The 17,148-nt window shown below is 43.9% G+C and overlaps 1 protein-coding gene across 1 annotated transcript in view; it reads left to right on the top strand.

Moving 5' to 3' along the window:
- Positions 1–467: 467 nt before the first annotated feature.
- The window catches only part of LOC150039914 (glutamate receptor ionotropic, delta-1-like), a 77,760-nt gene continuing 61,079 nt past the window's right edge, over positions 468–17,148 (top strand). Inside the window, exons 1-2 of the mRNA XM_090327517.1 lie at positions 468–563; positions 10,955–11,008. Coding sequence (XP_090183643.1) covers positions 468–563; positions 10,955–11,008 — 150 coding nt within the window. The remainder of the gene's footprint in view (positions 564–10,954; positions 11,009–17,148) is intronic.

Raw genomic sequence — 17,148 nt, 5'->3', positions numbered from 1 at the left:
TGAACCTTTATCCTCAGATCTCAGCCTCCTGAGTAGCTAGGATTAAAGGTATGAGCCACCACACCCGGCTGTTTTGTAGGAGGACTTAAAGATAATAAAACATAATTAAAATAATAATAAGAAGCACATTCCCAGCTTCCCAATACCTGAGAAAAGGAACTTGCTCTCTGACCATTCCTAAACTGAAGAACTTTTTTCCAGTACCCTCAAGGAGAAAAGGCTGCTGTCTCTAGAATTGAAAAGAAGAAATTTTTCTTTCTACTCAAAAAAAGAGTCAGGCTCATAAAAAAGAATGCGAATTACACCCAGCAGCTCTTATCAACTTGGTAAAGAATTGTATCTTTCAATTTTATTGTCTTAAAAAGAATTCAAACATTTTCATCTTTTAGAAACAATTTGGATTGAGGGAATTAGGTCTTTGTGCAAAACTGCTTACAAAATGGCGCTGAGCATGATTTGAAGGGATCATGGCATTGACCTTGAAGACTGATGGTTTCAGGGAGCAGTTGGAGGCTGTGGAATTGATTTCCCCCCACCATGGATGTCTCCGCTATGGATGGAGGGTAAGCCTCTGGGAAGTGATGGAACCCAGTAGCAGCAAGAGGGGATTGTGTTGTCCCAAGTGGTTAGCAGCATCCCGTGTATAAGGCTAGTTAAACCATGTCCTGTGGAAGTGGTCTTGGAATGCAAGCAGTGAACATAAAAATACCATGGAAGAAATAAATATTGTTCATCAGTTTAGGCTTGTATCTGAAAATGGTTTGAAGCTGGAGCTGAATAGTAAATCTATGGGAAATGGGCTCTGAGCCACCCTCTGTCACCCAAGGTGCTTGTCCCTTGCCTTGGAGAGGTATGGAACTGAGTCATCTGATGGTTTACAGCCCACATGGCAGAGGCTGTCCAAACCAGGTTGGAACACAAATAAGTAATTTGTTCTCCTGGAGATTTCAGTGCTCAAAAGGGATTGTGTGTCAGCGTCTGTTTGCCAAGGGCCTGAGTATTTCACTTGTTTGTCCGTGAGACAAGATGGGATAGAAAAAGTTAGGCTCCTCCTGAGTATTCCCTCAGGTTAGCACAGGAATGCTCATATTTGGTTTCTGTGCCTTCCAGGTGGCAGGGAAATTATAGATCATTGATTAAAATCTGAATATCCATCAGCCGATACTCACCGAACTGCTTGAATTCACCTCTCCAAGTTGATCTTATTAAACAGATCGTGCCTATGAGCAGACTCCATTTCATTTTTTTCCTGCTGATATTAATGTTTCCTCATAAATTGTCCACATGCAGCATATTCCCACATTTTATTACAGTAAATTGCATGTCCTGCACGGCCCTGGATTCCGTCTCTATTTCATCTGGAGGAGCCACAAATAATCTGTAATGAATCTTTCTTCCCTGGAGCCTGCCAGCGGCTACTTCAGCCCTTGGTCCAGTTTGGACTGGCTGTTTATTTCAGACTTAAACAATGGGGAGAGACGATGGAGACTGGGCAGTTCCAATGATTCAGTTGTACATGTACTTAGTTAATTAGCCAGTTATGCTGTGTGTGTGTGTCTGTACGTGCTAATACTGAGACTTGAACACAGGGCCTGGCTGTTCTTTCTTACCATTTTTTTTTTTGGGTAAGATTGGTGCTCTACCACTCTTTTGTGGTTAATTAAAGATAAAGGTCTCATGGACTTTTCTGTTCCAGCTGGCTTTGAACTATGATCCTCAGATATCAGCCTCCTTAAGTAAGATTAGAGGCATGAGCCACCAGCACCTAACCCAATTATGTTTCCTTTCTTTCTTTTCCCAGAGAAAAGAAGGAAATCCATATTCTGAGATTGTATTTCTTTCTACTCCATCCCACACTAATTCTAGTCAGGGAGTCAGTTTCTTGTACCCCAGGGGTGGAATCCTGGGATTGGAGGAGGTTCCAGCAAAAAGATAGATAAAGTGGGAAAATATGAGTCACATTTGCATAGGAAGGGCTCAGGGGAGCTCAACTGGATCCTACTTAGGTCTGACATTTTTCAATATTGGAGGAATAAACATAATCAGAAATAGGAGCTGTTGGGAGAATTCTGGGACAATGTTGAAAGAGGTTCTGGATGCAAAGTAACTAGGCCAGAATTTTGGGCCCCTTTTTCAAGAATAAAGAAGACCTCAGGAGAAACAGAGTGGTTCCAGATAGTTTATAACAATTGGACTTTTCAGGTTGCCTGGCCATTCTGGGTGGGATTTCTGGAACTCATGAATCATGATGGCTGCTTTGCTGATGTCTTATAAATGGACTTCTCAAGCCACTGGTCATCGTGTGGCCAGCTATTCCCTTCCTTATAAGTGTGTGTGTGTGTGTGTGTGTGTGTGTGTGTGTGTGTGTGTGTGTATGTGTATGAGAATAGGGTTTTGTGCTCTCTACTGCTTTGGAGATATGGCATTGCGCAGGGAGAATTGCCCTGAAATAGCATGTTGTTGCAAAGGCGGCAGTGAGTCTTTGACATTTTTTCAATATCTATCTTTGGGAAAGTGCCAATCCCTGGGCTCTGTGGAGGGAATGTTCTCGAGTATTAGAGTTGAGTCTTTAAAATGATGCTAATTGCCGACAAGCTTTTATTATCTCAGGCTCCCAGTGTTGGGAGGGGGAGGTGCCTAGATAAGTGGCCAACAATTAACGCACACATAAATAATCGGTGGCATTTGCGCTTGGTAAAATAAATCCTCCACAGAGAGCTGGAAGGCTTCCATGTGGAAGTTTTTCTTTTTCCTCCCCAACTGCATTTACTCATTCTGGAGGCCAAGGTAAAGTAAAACAGGATCACACTTAAGAACACAAGTGGAACAATGCCCACAGGCAGAGAAGAACAAGTTAACCTGGAGAAGGAAGCCACTGTGGCTTACAGTGTTTTGTGTTTTTAGATACAAGGGGGAAAAAAGGTTATTTTGTTCCCCTTTGTGAGAGGACCAGAGGCTCATGTACTTCTCCTCAGGTAGTTGTTTGAGTGTTTAGGAGAACAGCATGACCTTGGAATGGGGAGATTGGTTTTGGAGAGAGTTGTGCCTTGACTACAGGGACTTTCTGTGAGGTCTGTTTAGATGGAGGTTTCAGCGGTATGGATGAGGTGGACACAGAACTGTCCTCTTGGTTAGGTTGTTGTTGCCTATATGAGACATGTGTGTTGCTTAGTAGAGGTGTTGTTTTAGAAGGTTCTTGAGGTTCACACTAGGTTACATATCCTGAAGAAGCTGCTCCCCTCTATACTTTCCAAGGGATGGGAGCAAAAGATGCCCTCTGCTTTCTTTAGCTGAGATCTACCTTATGACAGACAGTGATGTGTTCATATAGATATATAATGTCTAAGCAAATCAGTCTTTGCATCTAGCTCTGCCTCTGTCTGCTGGCTGCCTGTGTCTACCTCCCATCCTGGGCTGTGGTTTGGGGGTCCCCAGCGCCAGCTGCCACCTCTTCCAAAGGGCTCAATGAGCATCTGCTTGCTAATATGGATGTCTCTTCGCTTCAGCAGTTTTCAAGCTCTGTGTTTCCAGGGTTGACAGGCCATAGGAGCCAGGCACAAGGGCTCTGGGGGCTTGGCAGGGCTTTGCAGGACTCATAACAAATTAGCTATGCCAAGGCTTTGGACCAGTATCCTCTGGGCCACTGGGATGTAGGCTTTACCCCTATGGAGCTGTGTGTGGTTCCTTAAGTCCTCAGTTGTTCAGGCCTCCACCTTGACATCGCTTTATTTTGAGGATTGTCCCAAAGCCTTAATGGCAAGCTTCATGAAGAAACCTATGAGCCACCCTCCCCACTGAAGTCAGTTGGTGAGCAGGAGCCCATCCTGAGCAGGAAGTCAGCATCTCTGTGCCTACCTGTGGGATATAGGCACTTATATCAAGTGTTTGACTGGTTGATGCACTCTTTATTCCAATGCCTACTCCCCTATGTGGGGGTAGAGGCTCACTACAGCCAAGGTGAGGGGAGATACCTATTGTGTTGCCGTGAGGGGCCCCTGGGTGCAGGCGACCGGAACTAGACTTTGCAAAGCTGCATTTGTCTTCCTGTTACTGTTTGGTTCCTCATTATCAGGGATATGGCCCTCCTGATCGGCCCTGGTGTCTGGGATCATTAGAAGCATGGTGGGACATACTAGACCCGGTCTGTTGAATGGATTGAGGAAGATGTGAGAGGCTATGCTCATTCAAAGGATGTCACTGCCCCAGCTATCGGTAGCTTACTCCTGCAATTGTTGCTACTCAGGAGGTTGAGATTTGAAGATCACTGTTTAAAGCCAGCCCTATCAGTAGAGTCCATGAGACCCTTTTCTCTACCAAAAAAGCTGGGAGTGGAACTGTGGCTCAAATGGTAGAGCACAAGCCTTGAGCAAAACAGTTCAGAGACAACACCTAGGAACGGAGTTCAAGCCCTAAAACTGGCACACACACACACACACGCACACACACACACACACACACACACACACACACACACGCATGCAGAGGAGAACACTGTATGAAGTCAGGCAGGCAGGGAGAGAAAGGAAAAGGGAGGACTTCAGTGTTGATTGATCTTTTGTTGGGCTTCTTCCTGAATTGATAACATCACATTTCATGTCATTTAATTCTCACCAGTACCATAGGTAGGAGGTATTTTTCTCAGGTTGTGTTCCCAGTGGCCAACTTAGAGAGAAAAGTATATGTGACAATGATTTATTAAGGAATATCTATAGAGGAATTCAAATATGAATGATAGCAGGGTAGTGGGAATGTGGCACAGGAAAGTGAAGGAAACCAAGGGAGGTAATTTTGGCTCCTATCTTGTGGAGACAGTCCAGAAGTAGTTGAGATGGCATGGGAGAAGTCTCCATCAGGAAGAAAGCTCATTGAGGACTGCATTCCATAGGTAGCTCTAGTTCCTTGGTTAAGGGTGTGGCTTCTCAGGTAGGGGGAGTGGCCTCATAGGGTTCCAGTAGCCTGCGTCACAAGTATTTGCCATTGGGAATGAATATATAGACAGTCCAGATCACAGGACAAGGGCGTGAGGAGGACTTAGACATAGCACTGGAGTTCTGTTGGTACCTAACTGCTCAACAGTCACAGAAAATGCACCTAAAAAGCTAAAGTCCATCAGCCAGAGGTACAAGAGTTAAGACTTTACCATACTGGTTCTCACTTCAGGGATAAAAGGAAAATGCTGTGGACATAGCTAGGCAGATGATGGAAAGCTTGGTAATGAGAAGGGGAATCAGTGGTGCTGGGAATAGCTCTGCCCTTCAGGCTATGAGCAGCGAGGGCTCTTCCCACAAAGCTGGCAGTTTTCCTGCCATCACACAGAGAGGCAGGTGTGGTTTTGCTTGGCCTGCAGTAGCTGCCCCTTCTTACCACCTCTGCATGAGCTGTACCTTCAGGGAAAAGGCTCCAGCTAAGTGCTATTTATCTCTATATTGGGGAGGAAAAAGGCTTGACAAATGAGTTGTTGCTTAATTGGTAGTGGGAAAGTAGGACAGTGAAGTTGGCCAATCGTCCTGTGGGGTTTTCCAATCAATTCTTTCGGCTAATCCCTGATACCAGGTGTGGAGACTCCTCAGGGGAGCCAGCTTTCTCACCAGCTCCCTGGGATCTCAGGGCAACTGGCTCAAGTTATTTGTAATGCTGACATCCATGGGGGCAAGCAGAGGCTCTTTCACCTGCACAGGTGATGGTACCTATACCATCAGGTTCACAGGACTATCAAGGCCAAGGGACAGGGCTAAAGTTCTACCACCACCCAAGATCTCAGCACACTGGCTTTCCCAGTGAAGTAGGATCCCTACTGATGGGACCTGGGATTCTGCATTTCCCCCCAAGTTCCTTCAGATATAATAATAATAATTCTTAATTATATTAATATTATATATTATTAATTATAATTAGTATTATTGAATAATTGCTGGAGATGTCAGTGCATGATTAGTTCTATCCTCACCTGTGGTTGTCCTTCGAGTTGGCACCTTATAACTCCTGAAGTAGTTCATTGCCTCTTGAACTATCTGGAAAGCCAGAAAGTTCTCACCTACATTGAATTGATCTGTCTCTCTCATTGCTGGAATCATTCATTCTAAATCTATGAGATTTAGCTGCAAAGAGCAGCTTCAATCTTTCTCACAAAGGAGACTTCTTCATGTGTTTAAGATAACTCTGTTAGAAGGTAGGGAATGTGGCTTAGTGGTAGAGTGCCTGCCGAGCAAGCATGAGATTTAATTTGATTCCTTAGTATCACATAAACATAAAATTAATAAAACAAAAAGGAAAATTGTCATTAAACTATTAAAAATATACTTCTATTCTCTTAGCCTCAGTCCTTTTAAAAGGTTCTTGGTTTACACAGTTCCACTCCTGTGTCTCATCTCTTATGTGTGGCGTTTCTCATGAAGTTAAATCAGTACCCCAAGAACAGAACCAACCTCATCATCTTCTGCCTTTCTATGCTGCCTGTACTATTTTTCTTTCAAATTCCATTTCTCCACTTGCTTTTGGCTACTGGAAAGCAAGTATAAGGCTTTGAGTGCATTCATGTTAAACTGCATCTGTTGGGAGATTTAGTTGTGTTCCAGCTTTCTCGAACATTAGAATATCTTATAAGCTTTGCATCATGTGCAAATTTGATAAGCAAATTGTCAGTACTTCCATGTGAGCACTAAGGAAATGCCCAAGTATTGGGTATAGAAGCCACAGGCAAGGCTTATGTTCAATGTGCTCTCAGGACATCTGCTTCCAAATCTCCCTTTTCCTCTTCTTCAGTGGGGTTCTGAGACATCTGAAAGGGGAGAAGATTTGGGCTGCAGACGGGAGGTGTTTGCCCTTTTCTACTCAGATTCTGGGGTCATTGGCTCTTGAGTCCTCAGAAGACAAAGCCTGAAGATCAAGTGCAGGAATGAGCTTCCAGGTCGTTCCTGGGGTGGGCAGGATCTTCCCTGGCATTTTAAGATGTGATTTATTTACCCCAGGGAAGGGAGGATTCAGGATTCAGTGGGTGAGGCACATGAAGAAAACGAAGAATAGGCCTAGTATCCCTGTAAATTGAGAGGCAGAGATCAAGATGATCAAGTTTGAAAGCTATTCCATGCAAATAAAATAAAAAACAACTAGAGAGACCCTCATTAACAAGCTGGGCATGGATCCCATTTACTTAGGAGCCCTAGGTAGGAGGATTATGATCAGAGGCCATGCCTGGGCAAAGCCCCAGAGCCTTACTTGAAATATTTCTAAAAGTAAAAAGGACTAGCATTATGGCCCGAGTGGTAGAGCAACCATCAAGCAAGAGAAACCAACCAAGTTTAAACTTCATTGCCAGAGGGAGGGAGAGAGGGAGGGAGGGAGGGAGAGAAAGAGAGAGGGGGGGGAGAAGAGAGGGAGGGAGGGAGAGAGAGAGACACAGAGAGAGAGAGAAATATAAGCAATGTAAGAATATAACACTGGACCCTTGAAAGACAGGAATGACTATCAGTTAACCAATAGCCTATCTGTGCTTCCTGGGAAAGCTAGGGATAGGCACAGGTGCCACACTCTCTTGCCTCTGGGGCCTGGGGATTGAGTGTGCCATTATGTACAGGAGGGAGAAGGCATCACCTATAATTTATAGATGACCAGAATGGAATGACAGAGGTCATGCATCTCCAGCACTGACTTCTGCCCCTATTTATCTTCACCAGGCATGGCAGCCTCTAGTTGATTATTCATCAACTAGAGAGGGGATGTTGTGTTCTTTTTTCTTGACTGGTGCCCACCCTGGTGTTTTGAGGGAAGTTGACTCTAAAGGATTGGGAGTCTAGAGCTCACCTGCTCAATCCATGGGCTCGTTCCTCCCAACCTTACCGTGCTCATCAGCAAACTGGTTCATTTTCCTGGAGTAAGGTCCCCAGCAGAAGAACTTCATGCAGTGGTGGCTTCTAGTCCACTGGGACCTTGGAACCTGCTAGGCCACACAATAGCTGGGTCACTAGTGCCAGCCAGCTCTGACTCCTCTGGTCTCATTTGTTAAGGAAGAAATTAAGTCTCTACGTACAGATGAAGATAAGATATTCTTCAAACACTAATAAATAAAAAGAATGAGTATTGTAACTGGATGTGTGACTCCTGAGATATTTAACAACAACCAAAGACCCAGTCCAGTATGCATATGTAGATAAGCACTGATAGATGTGATTGTAGATGCTTCTAGACATTTCAAACAACTTCTGGAGGATGAATTTGGAGGCATAAATGGGGGGCTTTTCACCCTGTGAACACATTCTTTAAAACTATGGAATGATTTTGGAGCCTTTTTATATTTTCTGCATTTTTTCTAATCAAAATCACAATGAAAATTTCATGACCAAAAAGCAAAGAAGGTATTGAGTGAAGAAGAAGCACTCAGAAAATGCTCCTAGGTTACTGGATAAGCATGCAGGGATCTGTGAGCACCTGGCACATGTTTACTGAGAATATTTATTTATTTATTAGAAAAAAATGCTTTCAGTGGATTGAACTCAGGGTCTCACATTTGATAGACCGGCATTCTATTATCATTCGAGCCACACTTCGAGCCCATTTTTGCATTGGACGTTTAAAAGACAGAGTCTTACTTTATGTCCAGTCTGATTTGGACTTCGATCCCTTGTGTGTCCCTATTTTGCTAGGAATGATAAACCCACAGCACTGTACCCAGCCCTTGTACCCCTGTCCCATAGGTGTGATAACAGGAATGCTACACCACATATAGCCATTGGTAGAGATGCAGTCTTGAGAATTTTATGTCTTCCCTGGCATCAAACCACAGTAACCCAATCTCTGCCGCACAAGTATTTAGGATTACAGGCTTGAGACATGGTGGCAGCTCAATGTCTTCTTATAAGACATGATTAAAAGCCATCATTCCCTCCAAATTCTTCCAATCTACTGACTTGTTTTTGCTACTGACTTTTTTTTTGCCAGTCCTGAGGCTTGAACTCAGGGTCTGGGCACTGGCATTGGACACTTTTTGCTTAAAGGCTAGCACTCTGCCACTTGATCCACAGCAGCTCTTCCAGATTTTTCTGTGTATGTGGTACTGAGGTTTCAAACCCAGGACTTTGTGCATGCTAGGCAAGCACTCTACCACTAGACCATGCTCCCAGTCCCATGTACTGACTTTTTTTGTGTTTTTTTATTGTAATTAATAGGAGGGTTACATTATATTCACCAGATAGAAGGTGCATAACTTCACAAACATTGATACCCTTTCTCATGACATGATCCCCATTTCCCTGCCCCACCCCCGCCGCTCATCTTGTTTTCTCCCCTTCCCTATCTGATTTCAAATAACCAAATAAGCATATATACAATATATCAGATAACAAGGTGAAATACTGTAACAATATGAAATAGCCAAGGGACAGCAAAAGAGATGAGAGATAACATAGTATATTAAGGACAATAATCACTCATTATATGGCTTTTGTTTCTGTATCCTGGAGGTCCTTTCATTTAGCCTTATACTATATGGCCTTATGTATCTAGGTTTTGTTCTATTGTAAATCTCTGCTAGGAGATCCCAAAGTTTCTACTGATTATGATAAATGAGGATAACCATTGAGCCTAAGTCTTTCCATTTCCTTACAAATGGGGCAATGTCATTCTTTCTGACAGCAGCATGGAATTCCATTGTGTATAAATACCACATCTTGTTGATCCACTCATCAACTGAGGCGTATCTGGGTTGGTTTCATATCTTCGCTATGGTAAATAGTGCTGCAATGAACATCATTGTTCTAGTGATTTTAGTATGTCCTTGTTTCTGGGCGATTTGGTAAATGCCAAGTAGTGGAATTGCTGGGTCATAGGGGAACTCTATGTTTAGTCTTTTGAGGAACTGCCATACTGCTTTCCATAGTGGTTGGACGAGTTTGCACTCCCACTAACAGTGTCCACTACTGACATTTTAAGAATAGAAAAACAAACTCAAAATCACATACAAGAAATTACATAAGGAACTGGGTCTTATGCGCTTTGTCTTTACATTTTATTCATACAATCCATAATGTACAGTTGGAGGACATTGCTATGTGTTGGTATTGGTGCGAGCATCAGGAACCCAGTTATGACCTTATAGATGTGAACCTTGACCTTAGGGAAATCCCCCAACCAGGAAGAGAAGATATATAAAAAGAAATAAAGAGCCAAGTGCTTGTGACTCAAGTCTGTAATCCTTGATACTGAGGAGACTAAGATCTGAGGATCCTAGTTTGAAGACAGCCAGGCAGGAAATGTCTGAGACTCTTATCTGTGACTATCAGAAAGTCAGAGGTAGTGTGACTTAAGTGGTAGAGTGCCATCAATGAGTGGAAAAATTAAGGGACAGCACCCAAGCCAATGTTCAAGCCCCAGTATCAAAACAAAAGCAAGTAAGTCAATTAGAGAAGGCACAATGATTTCAAGTGCCCTCACAAATAGGATGAAGCACTGTAAGAGGAAGTGATGAGGCTGGGCTTGAAAATAGACCAGTCCAGGCCTATTGACTGAAGAACTGGAGGAGGCTTCAAGCCCAGGCTGTGAGGTTCTGTTTACCTGTTATCACTCAGTACAGCTGGACAAGCTGCTACACACCCAGTGTTTCATTTTCCTGGCTCTATAGCTCCCGGCAATGATGACAGTAGTCCCTAAGTGTCCCTGCAGAAAGGTGTGTGCCTGCATTCTTAGAGGAGGCTGTGGTGATATGGCAGCCCTGGAAAGCCTGCAGGAACTATAGCCTCTAACCTTGCTGCAGGCTGGTGCAGGAAAACTTGGAACTGCAGAAAATCTGAAGTCTGTGTTGAGATAATGCCTCTCATGGCTAAGGTGACCTGATCAGGCCTCAAGGGGATGGCATGTTTTGTGAAGAAATATTTCTGCTAGAACTATGTTTATTAAACTTGTCTCAGTAACCACTGAGTATGTTGTTCATGAACATTCTTAATTTTTTTCCCCTCCTTTGCAGGCTGTGGAGACCAACCTGGCATCTAAGGACAGCCACTGGGTCTTTGTGAATGAGGTAAGAATCCCCTTTCCCTGTATGGTAAGGGGCGTGGTGTGCAGCGAGCCCCTGCCCTTTCTTCTTGGGAACACTCAGTAATTCACTCATGTCTCATTCTGACTTAAGTGATGGTTGATTTGTCAGGCTCCACCCTGTTAAAGCAAGAGTTTTGAGAGTAAATGTTGGTTTCATGTGTATGTATGTATGTGCCTGAGAATCTGTATAAGGAGGTGTGTGATTTTGTGTAGGTGGGGTACAATGAGTATGTGTGGGTAAGTATATATGCATGAGAGTATATTAATGCATTTGTGTGTAAATATTTATGTGTGGGGTGAGCATTGTGATAACATGTGTATGTAAATGAAGACAGGCATGTGTGAGGAGGTATATGTGGGTTGTGTGTGCATGTGAGTTTCCTGTGACTGTGCATGGTGTGAGTGTGTGTATGTGTGTTGTATGTACACACAAGTGTATTTGTATGAGCTTACATCTGTGTGACTTGAGTATGTGGGTGTATGAGTTGTGTCAGGCTGTGAGCTATCGGTGCTCATGAGTGTGTATGTGTAAATGTGTATGTGCAAATATATTTGAATGCATGTATCAGAATCACATGCTGGAGTGTGTACAGGGGTGTGTGTGTGTGTGTGTGTGTGTGTGTGTGTGTGTGTGTATGTGTGAGGATACATCTGTGTGAACGTGTTTGTGTATGTAGAGTGGGACACCAATGTCCCCCCTTCCAAGGAGAGGAGTAGAAAATGTCTCCATGGCTGGCCATTCCCCTGGTTTGGCAGAGGGAGAATGGGAGCCTGCCCTGTGTGGCCCTGGCCTCTTAGCTTCTACTTCCACACAAACTCCCTGTGCCCACGTGTCCTTTCAGGATGCCCACAGCAGAGAGGCCCTGCGTGCCCATGTGCTGACACCTGGAAGGGCACAGGGCAGCTGTGATCCTGGTGCCACCACAGCTGTGACCTTCAGCTACAACTAAATTAACAGACCCATTTCTAACGACTTCATTCTGGGAGTGCGAGGTTTACTACCTCTTTTACGATGGGTATGTCTTCCTTAGCTTCACACTATATGGCTGAAATAGTTTGGAGACATAAATGTTAATAAGATGCAGGCTTGAAAGACCCACTTTTCATCATTTTCTTCCATGAATTCAGCATCTTCGATGCCCCGTGTCTACCCAGACCAGTTGGCACATGCTCAGCAGCCATCCGTTTCCCTGGGCTAGTGGATGATGGGATGGCTGGGCTCATAATTAGGTAAAGGGATGTGACCGCCCCCTCCTTGCTCTTCAGAGCCCGCAGGAAGCTTCCTTGATCCTCAGCAAGGTTTGATTCTCTGAGCTTTGCTGGTTCCCCTATGGGTTCTTCAAAGCCCAGTGTCCTTTGTTCCAGTGGAAAGGAGCATTCCGTGTGTCTTTGAAGTCAGATGGCTGGTGCAGCCTTTTCTTTCCTGATGACTCTTGCACATTGAATAGCCAGTGCTTCTCTGTGGCCAATCTTCAAAAACACATGCCTCATTGTTTCATTTTTCTAACCAGTTTCTTCTTCCTCTGAATTCCTGCCAATAGCAAGGATGAATTCCTATCAGTCTCCTGACTCCTTTTCCAGGGCTGGTGGTGGAACTTCAGACGCCCAGTGAGTCTGTCCCTGGAAGAATCTCCATTTACGGGCACATTTCGGTCATCGGAGGATAGGTGTGCACCTGTCTCCTCGTGATGTCACAGCTACCCTGGAACGGCCTCACCCCAGAACAAGGCTGTGATCTATATGGTCAGCAGCTCTTCCCAGGCTGGCTAGGCAGTGGCCACCACCTAAATTTCTTGGGGAGGTGTGTCCTACTTCAAAGTGAGAGGCCCCTGTGAACCCCTGTGCTCTCCTTTCTCAGCTCCCTTCTCCATCATAAGATTCAGTTCCTTGGATAATGATGAACGACTTCTGACATTTCCTTCATCATCTATTACATGCTAGGTACTTACTTGTATACTTTGCATATATTTTCCATCTTTAGTCCTCATCAACATGCTTTACAACTAGGAAAATTGAGGTTCCAGACATCAAGTCGCCTCTCTCTGTCTCTTTGTCTGACTCTCTCTGTCTCTCTGTCTGACTCTCTCTGTCTCTCTCTCTGTCTCTCTCTCTGTCTGACTCTCTCTGTCTGACTCTCTCTCTCTCTCTCTCTCTCAGCAACTCTGAGAATTGAACCCAAAGTCTTGTACTTGCTAGGAGCCATGTTCCATGTACTTTTGCTTTGGTTGGTTTTTCAGATAGGATCTCTTGCTTTTGCCTGGGAATTGACTGGGGTTAAAGTCAGCCTCCTGTGAATATGGAAGTGTCCAGTTTGTTCTTTGAGAAATCTTGGTGTCTTCTTTTTTCCCCCTGGGCTGGCCTGGAATGTTGATCTACTGTGACAGCTTCTTAAGTCACTAGAAATTCAGGGTGGATTTCTTCCTGGAAATTGACTGTCTCTCAAGCCCGCCAAATGACACCATTGTGTTCGTGGCTGGGGATACTCATTGAATCTTGTGTGTGTGTGTGTGTGTGTGTGTGTGTGTGTGTGTGTGTGTGTGTGTGTGCGCGCGCGCGCACGCGTGTGTGTACTGGGGCTTGAACTCAGGGCCAAGGCACTGTCCCTTAGTTCTTTTTGTTTGTTTTTGCTCAAGACTGATTTTCTACTTCTGGCTTTTGGCTGTTTAATTGGAGATATTGGAGGTAAGAGTCTCACAGACTTTTCTGCCCAGACTGGCTTAGATCCTGATCCTCAGATCTCAGCCTCCTGAGTGGCTAAGTTTGCAGGCGTGAACCACTGGCACCCGGCCATGGTCTGATTCTTTTCCAGCCAGTCACCGAGGTTTGGGTATACAGTGGGGCACCTTGCAGCCAGATTTTAATTCCAGCCAATGGACATTCTTGAAGTCTGTCATCCAAAGGCAAAAACTGTGAAGCTTTGACCCAGGGATCCTTTGACCCAGAGATCTCAGTGCAGCCTCTACCTAATGACCAAGGCGTTCTCTCAATGACACACAAAGCAAAAAAGCAATGCTGTGTCTTTATAGCCTAACCCCATGGAAAACAAAGATTTTCCATTTCAAGTGTCTCATTTCAAATGCTGTGAAAATGTAAAGCTCTCTAAATATAGAGCCATAGACAAATAGTTGTAGTCACTTTCTCTGAGTGTCACATATAGTGACTAGTGATCAAAGAAGGCAAAAATATTTTTTTGAGAGTAGAGTCAAGAGTAGATATTTGATGGTAGCTCACCTTCCATGGGGTTCACCTACCCCTCACCTCATTTTGGCAGTGTTCCCCATCTCCCTGGAGAAGCTTTGCCGCTAAAACAAGCTTGAATTTTTGTCCCCCTCTTTTTCCGCCATCCTTTCCTTTTTGATTGACAGCTGTGTCTCTGGCTTCTCTCATGCCCGGCAGCTGTGTCCTCCAGTTCTCCCTCTGAATTGACTTGCTTAGTATATGTTTCTAGATGGAAGGTAAACATTCCAGGGCAGATGTTTTGTTTGTGTTGTTTTCTTAACCTTTCCACTGGTGAGAGTTGGTGCTGCATAGTTAGTTCAGTCTTGTTTGATTTGGAGAAGGAATCCTTCTTAACAGTGAGATTTGCTATGCCTGGGCCTTACCAGCAGGTCTGGGACCCCAGTGTCGGGGACACTGATGAGCAGGTCTGTCAAGCTCTAGCCAAGTTGATTGGTTGCAGTATGAGTTACTTTGAAGGAGAAGGAGGGATTCCAAAGAACTCCTGGGCAAGAAAACAGTCACATACAGATGAGGGGATGCATAGAGTGAGTCCTTGGAGGAAATGACACGATCTGGCTCATTCCTCAGTCTTCAGTACCCTTTGTAAGCGGTAGGCTACTCGAAGGGCTTGAGGAGACAAGTCTATGTACATGACAGAGTGAATTGAATTGAGGAACCCATCACAGCCAGCCCTGGAGAAAAGAAAACAGTCACAATTAAAAGCCAGACTTCAGAGATGCAGGCAATTGCTCCATGAGAAGCTGCCAGTTCACAACCAGTCGACATGGGTGGAGGTGGAGGAGGGTCTCTGGAACCTGTCTATCAGGTGAGGGAAAGTGCTCCATCTCTACAGGTCCTTCAAGAGAGACCAGGTGAGGTGGTTATTGTAGGTTGCCTGGCTGGTCTTGGGCATCCTTAGGGTATGGACACTGGATAATTCCTCCTCTTTAGGGCTTTTTGTGTATACAGAAGATGGGCACCTTATGAACTGTCCTCAGAGGAACTTTTGGCAGGAAATTCTTAATTTTTTTTAAAAAAGTTATCCTTAGCTGGTTGTACCAAGGACTTTCAATTCCTTATGTCGATTTGCCAGTATAATGCATCTTGAGGAACGTCACCCCTTCCTATCTTTCTTCCCCATCTCTCCCAACCCTGCCCATCCCCTCAAATAGCCCATTTCCATTCTGACATGTGTACATTGAGTATCATGACTATTTGCCCATCTCTTCCTGTCTCCATTTGTCTGCCTCCCTGCTCTTGATCTCCCTCCTCATCCTCACACATCTTGTGCTTCAACTTTCTCATGTGCATTTTGCTAGAAGGTAAATTAGTTGCTCAAAAAAGTTACACCATAGGAATAGTGCCTGGTGTAAAACATATTTTAGTTAGTATGCTTGTGTCTAGGCACATATGATCTCATATATGTTTACATATATCATTATAACTTTGATCTTGCTTCCACATAAGAGAGAAAATATAGGTCCTTTGTCTCTTTGAGTCTGACTTATTTCACTCAACACATTTTTTATTAATTTTTTTTGTCACTCCTGGGCCTTGAACTAAGCACTGTACTTAGGCTTTCTTGAACCTAGAGTTCTACTACTTGAGCCACAGCACCATTTCCAGCTTTTTTCTATATTTGTGGTATCAAGGAGTTGAACCTGGGTCTTCATGCATGCTGACAAGCACTCTACCACTAGGCCAAACTCCCGGCCCAGTCTTTAAAAAAATTTTTAAGGTATAGAAATTTATTTTCTTTTTAGATGGTTTGTGTGCAGTTGATCTATAATAGAGGGGTTACACTTACATGAATCAGGTACTATCAGTAGACTTCTTTTTGAACCATGTCTCCTCTTCCATCACTCTCTCCTAATCTTTCCCTCCCATTCCCAACCATAATACCCAGTTCATTTTCTACCTAGTGTCTGGTGAGTATCACTGTTGAAATTTGTTCCACATTTTATGTGCTCCTTTTTACCCTCCCAAACATAAACAAAGTAACAAATAATACAAAGGGAGAAGAGAATGAAAACAGCAACAATGACAACTAAAGAATGTCTCCTTTTTTTTGGAGTTCATTTCAGAGCACATTATTTTTGAGGATCATCTGCCCATAGCTATTGAGCCATTGCCCACTACTCTTCTACTTAGTTCCTTTGGCCTCTCTATAATAATGACTAGGATCCTATATAATTTATCATGTCCACATTTATTTATTTGCTTTGATCATTCAGTGTGTTTATTTGTAGATTTATAGACACATTCTAGTTACGACAAATGAGGGAAATCATGCAGCCCATGTTTCTTTGTTTGAAAAAGTACTCAACATCTCTGGCCACAAAAGAAATGCAAATCAAAGCAACATTGAGATTTCACCTCACTCCGGTTAGAATGGTCATTATAAGGAAAACTACTAATAATAAATACTTGTGGGAATGTGGCCAAAAGCAAACCCCATTACACTGTTGGTGGGAATGTTAACTTGTTCAACCAAAGGCAGTGTGGAAAGCTCTAACCACAGCTTCCCTGTGACCCAGCGATTCCGTTCCTCGACATTTATCCAATGGACCACAAACCAGGCTAAACTAAAGCCACCGGAACAACCGTGTTCTTTTTAAAAATTGCTTTATTGTTTTAGAGGTGATAAACAGCAGTATTACCTTTATATACATTAGGTAACAAATTCATTTCCTTCCTTTTTCAGAGTATCATCTGTTCCCTCATTCTCTCCCACTTCCCCCCTCCCATCTTCACCCTCGAGTTGCATGGCTCACGTTCATCAATATCCAGTGCAAGCCGTGGGCTCCTGTGCTGCACTTTTCATCCTTTTCCTACTGTGCTCTCTCCCATCTTCCCTCAAATGTGCATGCGTATGCACCATACTTAAGATAAATCATACAGAGT

The sequence above is a fragment of the Megascapheus bottae genome, unplaced genomic scaffold (assembly GCF_031878675.1).
Source record: "Megascapheus bottae isolate mThoBot1 unplaced genomic scaffold, mThoBot2.hap1 HAP1_SCAFFOLD_81, whole genome shotgun sequence".
NCBI lineage: Eukaryota > Metazoa > Chordata > Mammalia > Rodentia > Geomyidae > Megascapheus > Megascapheus bottae.
The sequence above is the reverse complement of the archived record's forward strand: the minus strand, read 5'-3'. Positions and strand labels throughout refer to the sequence as shown.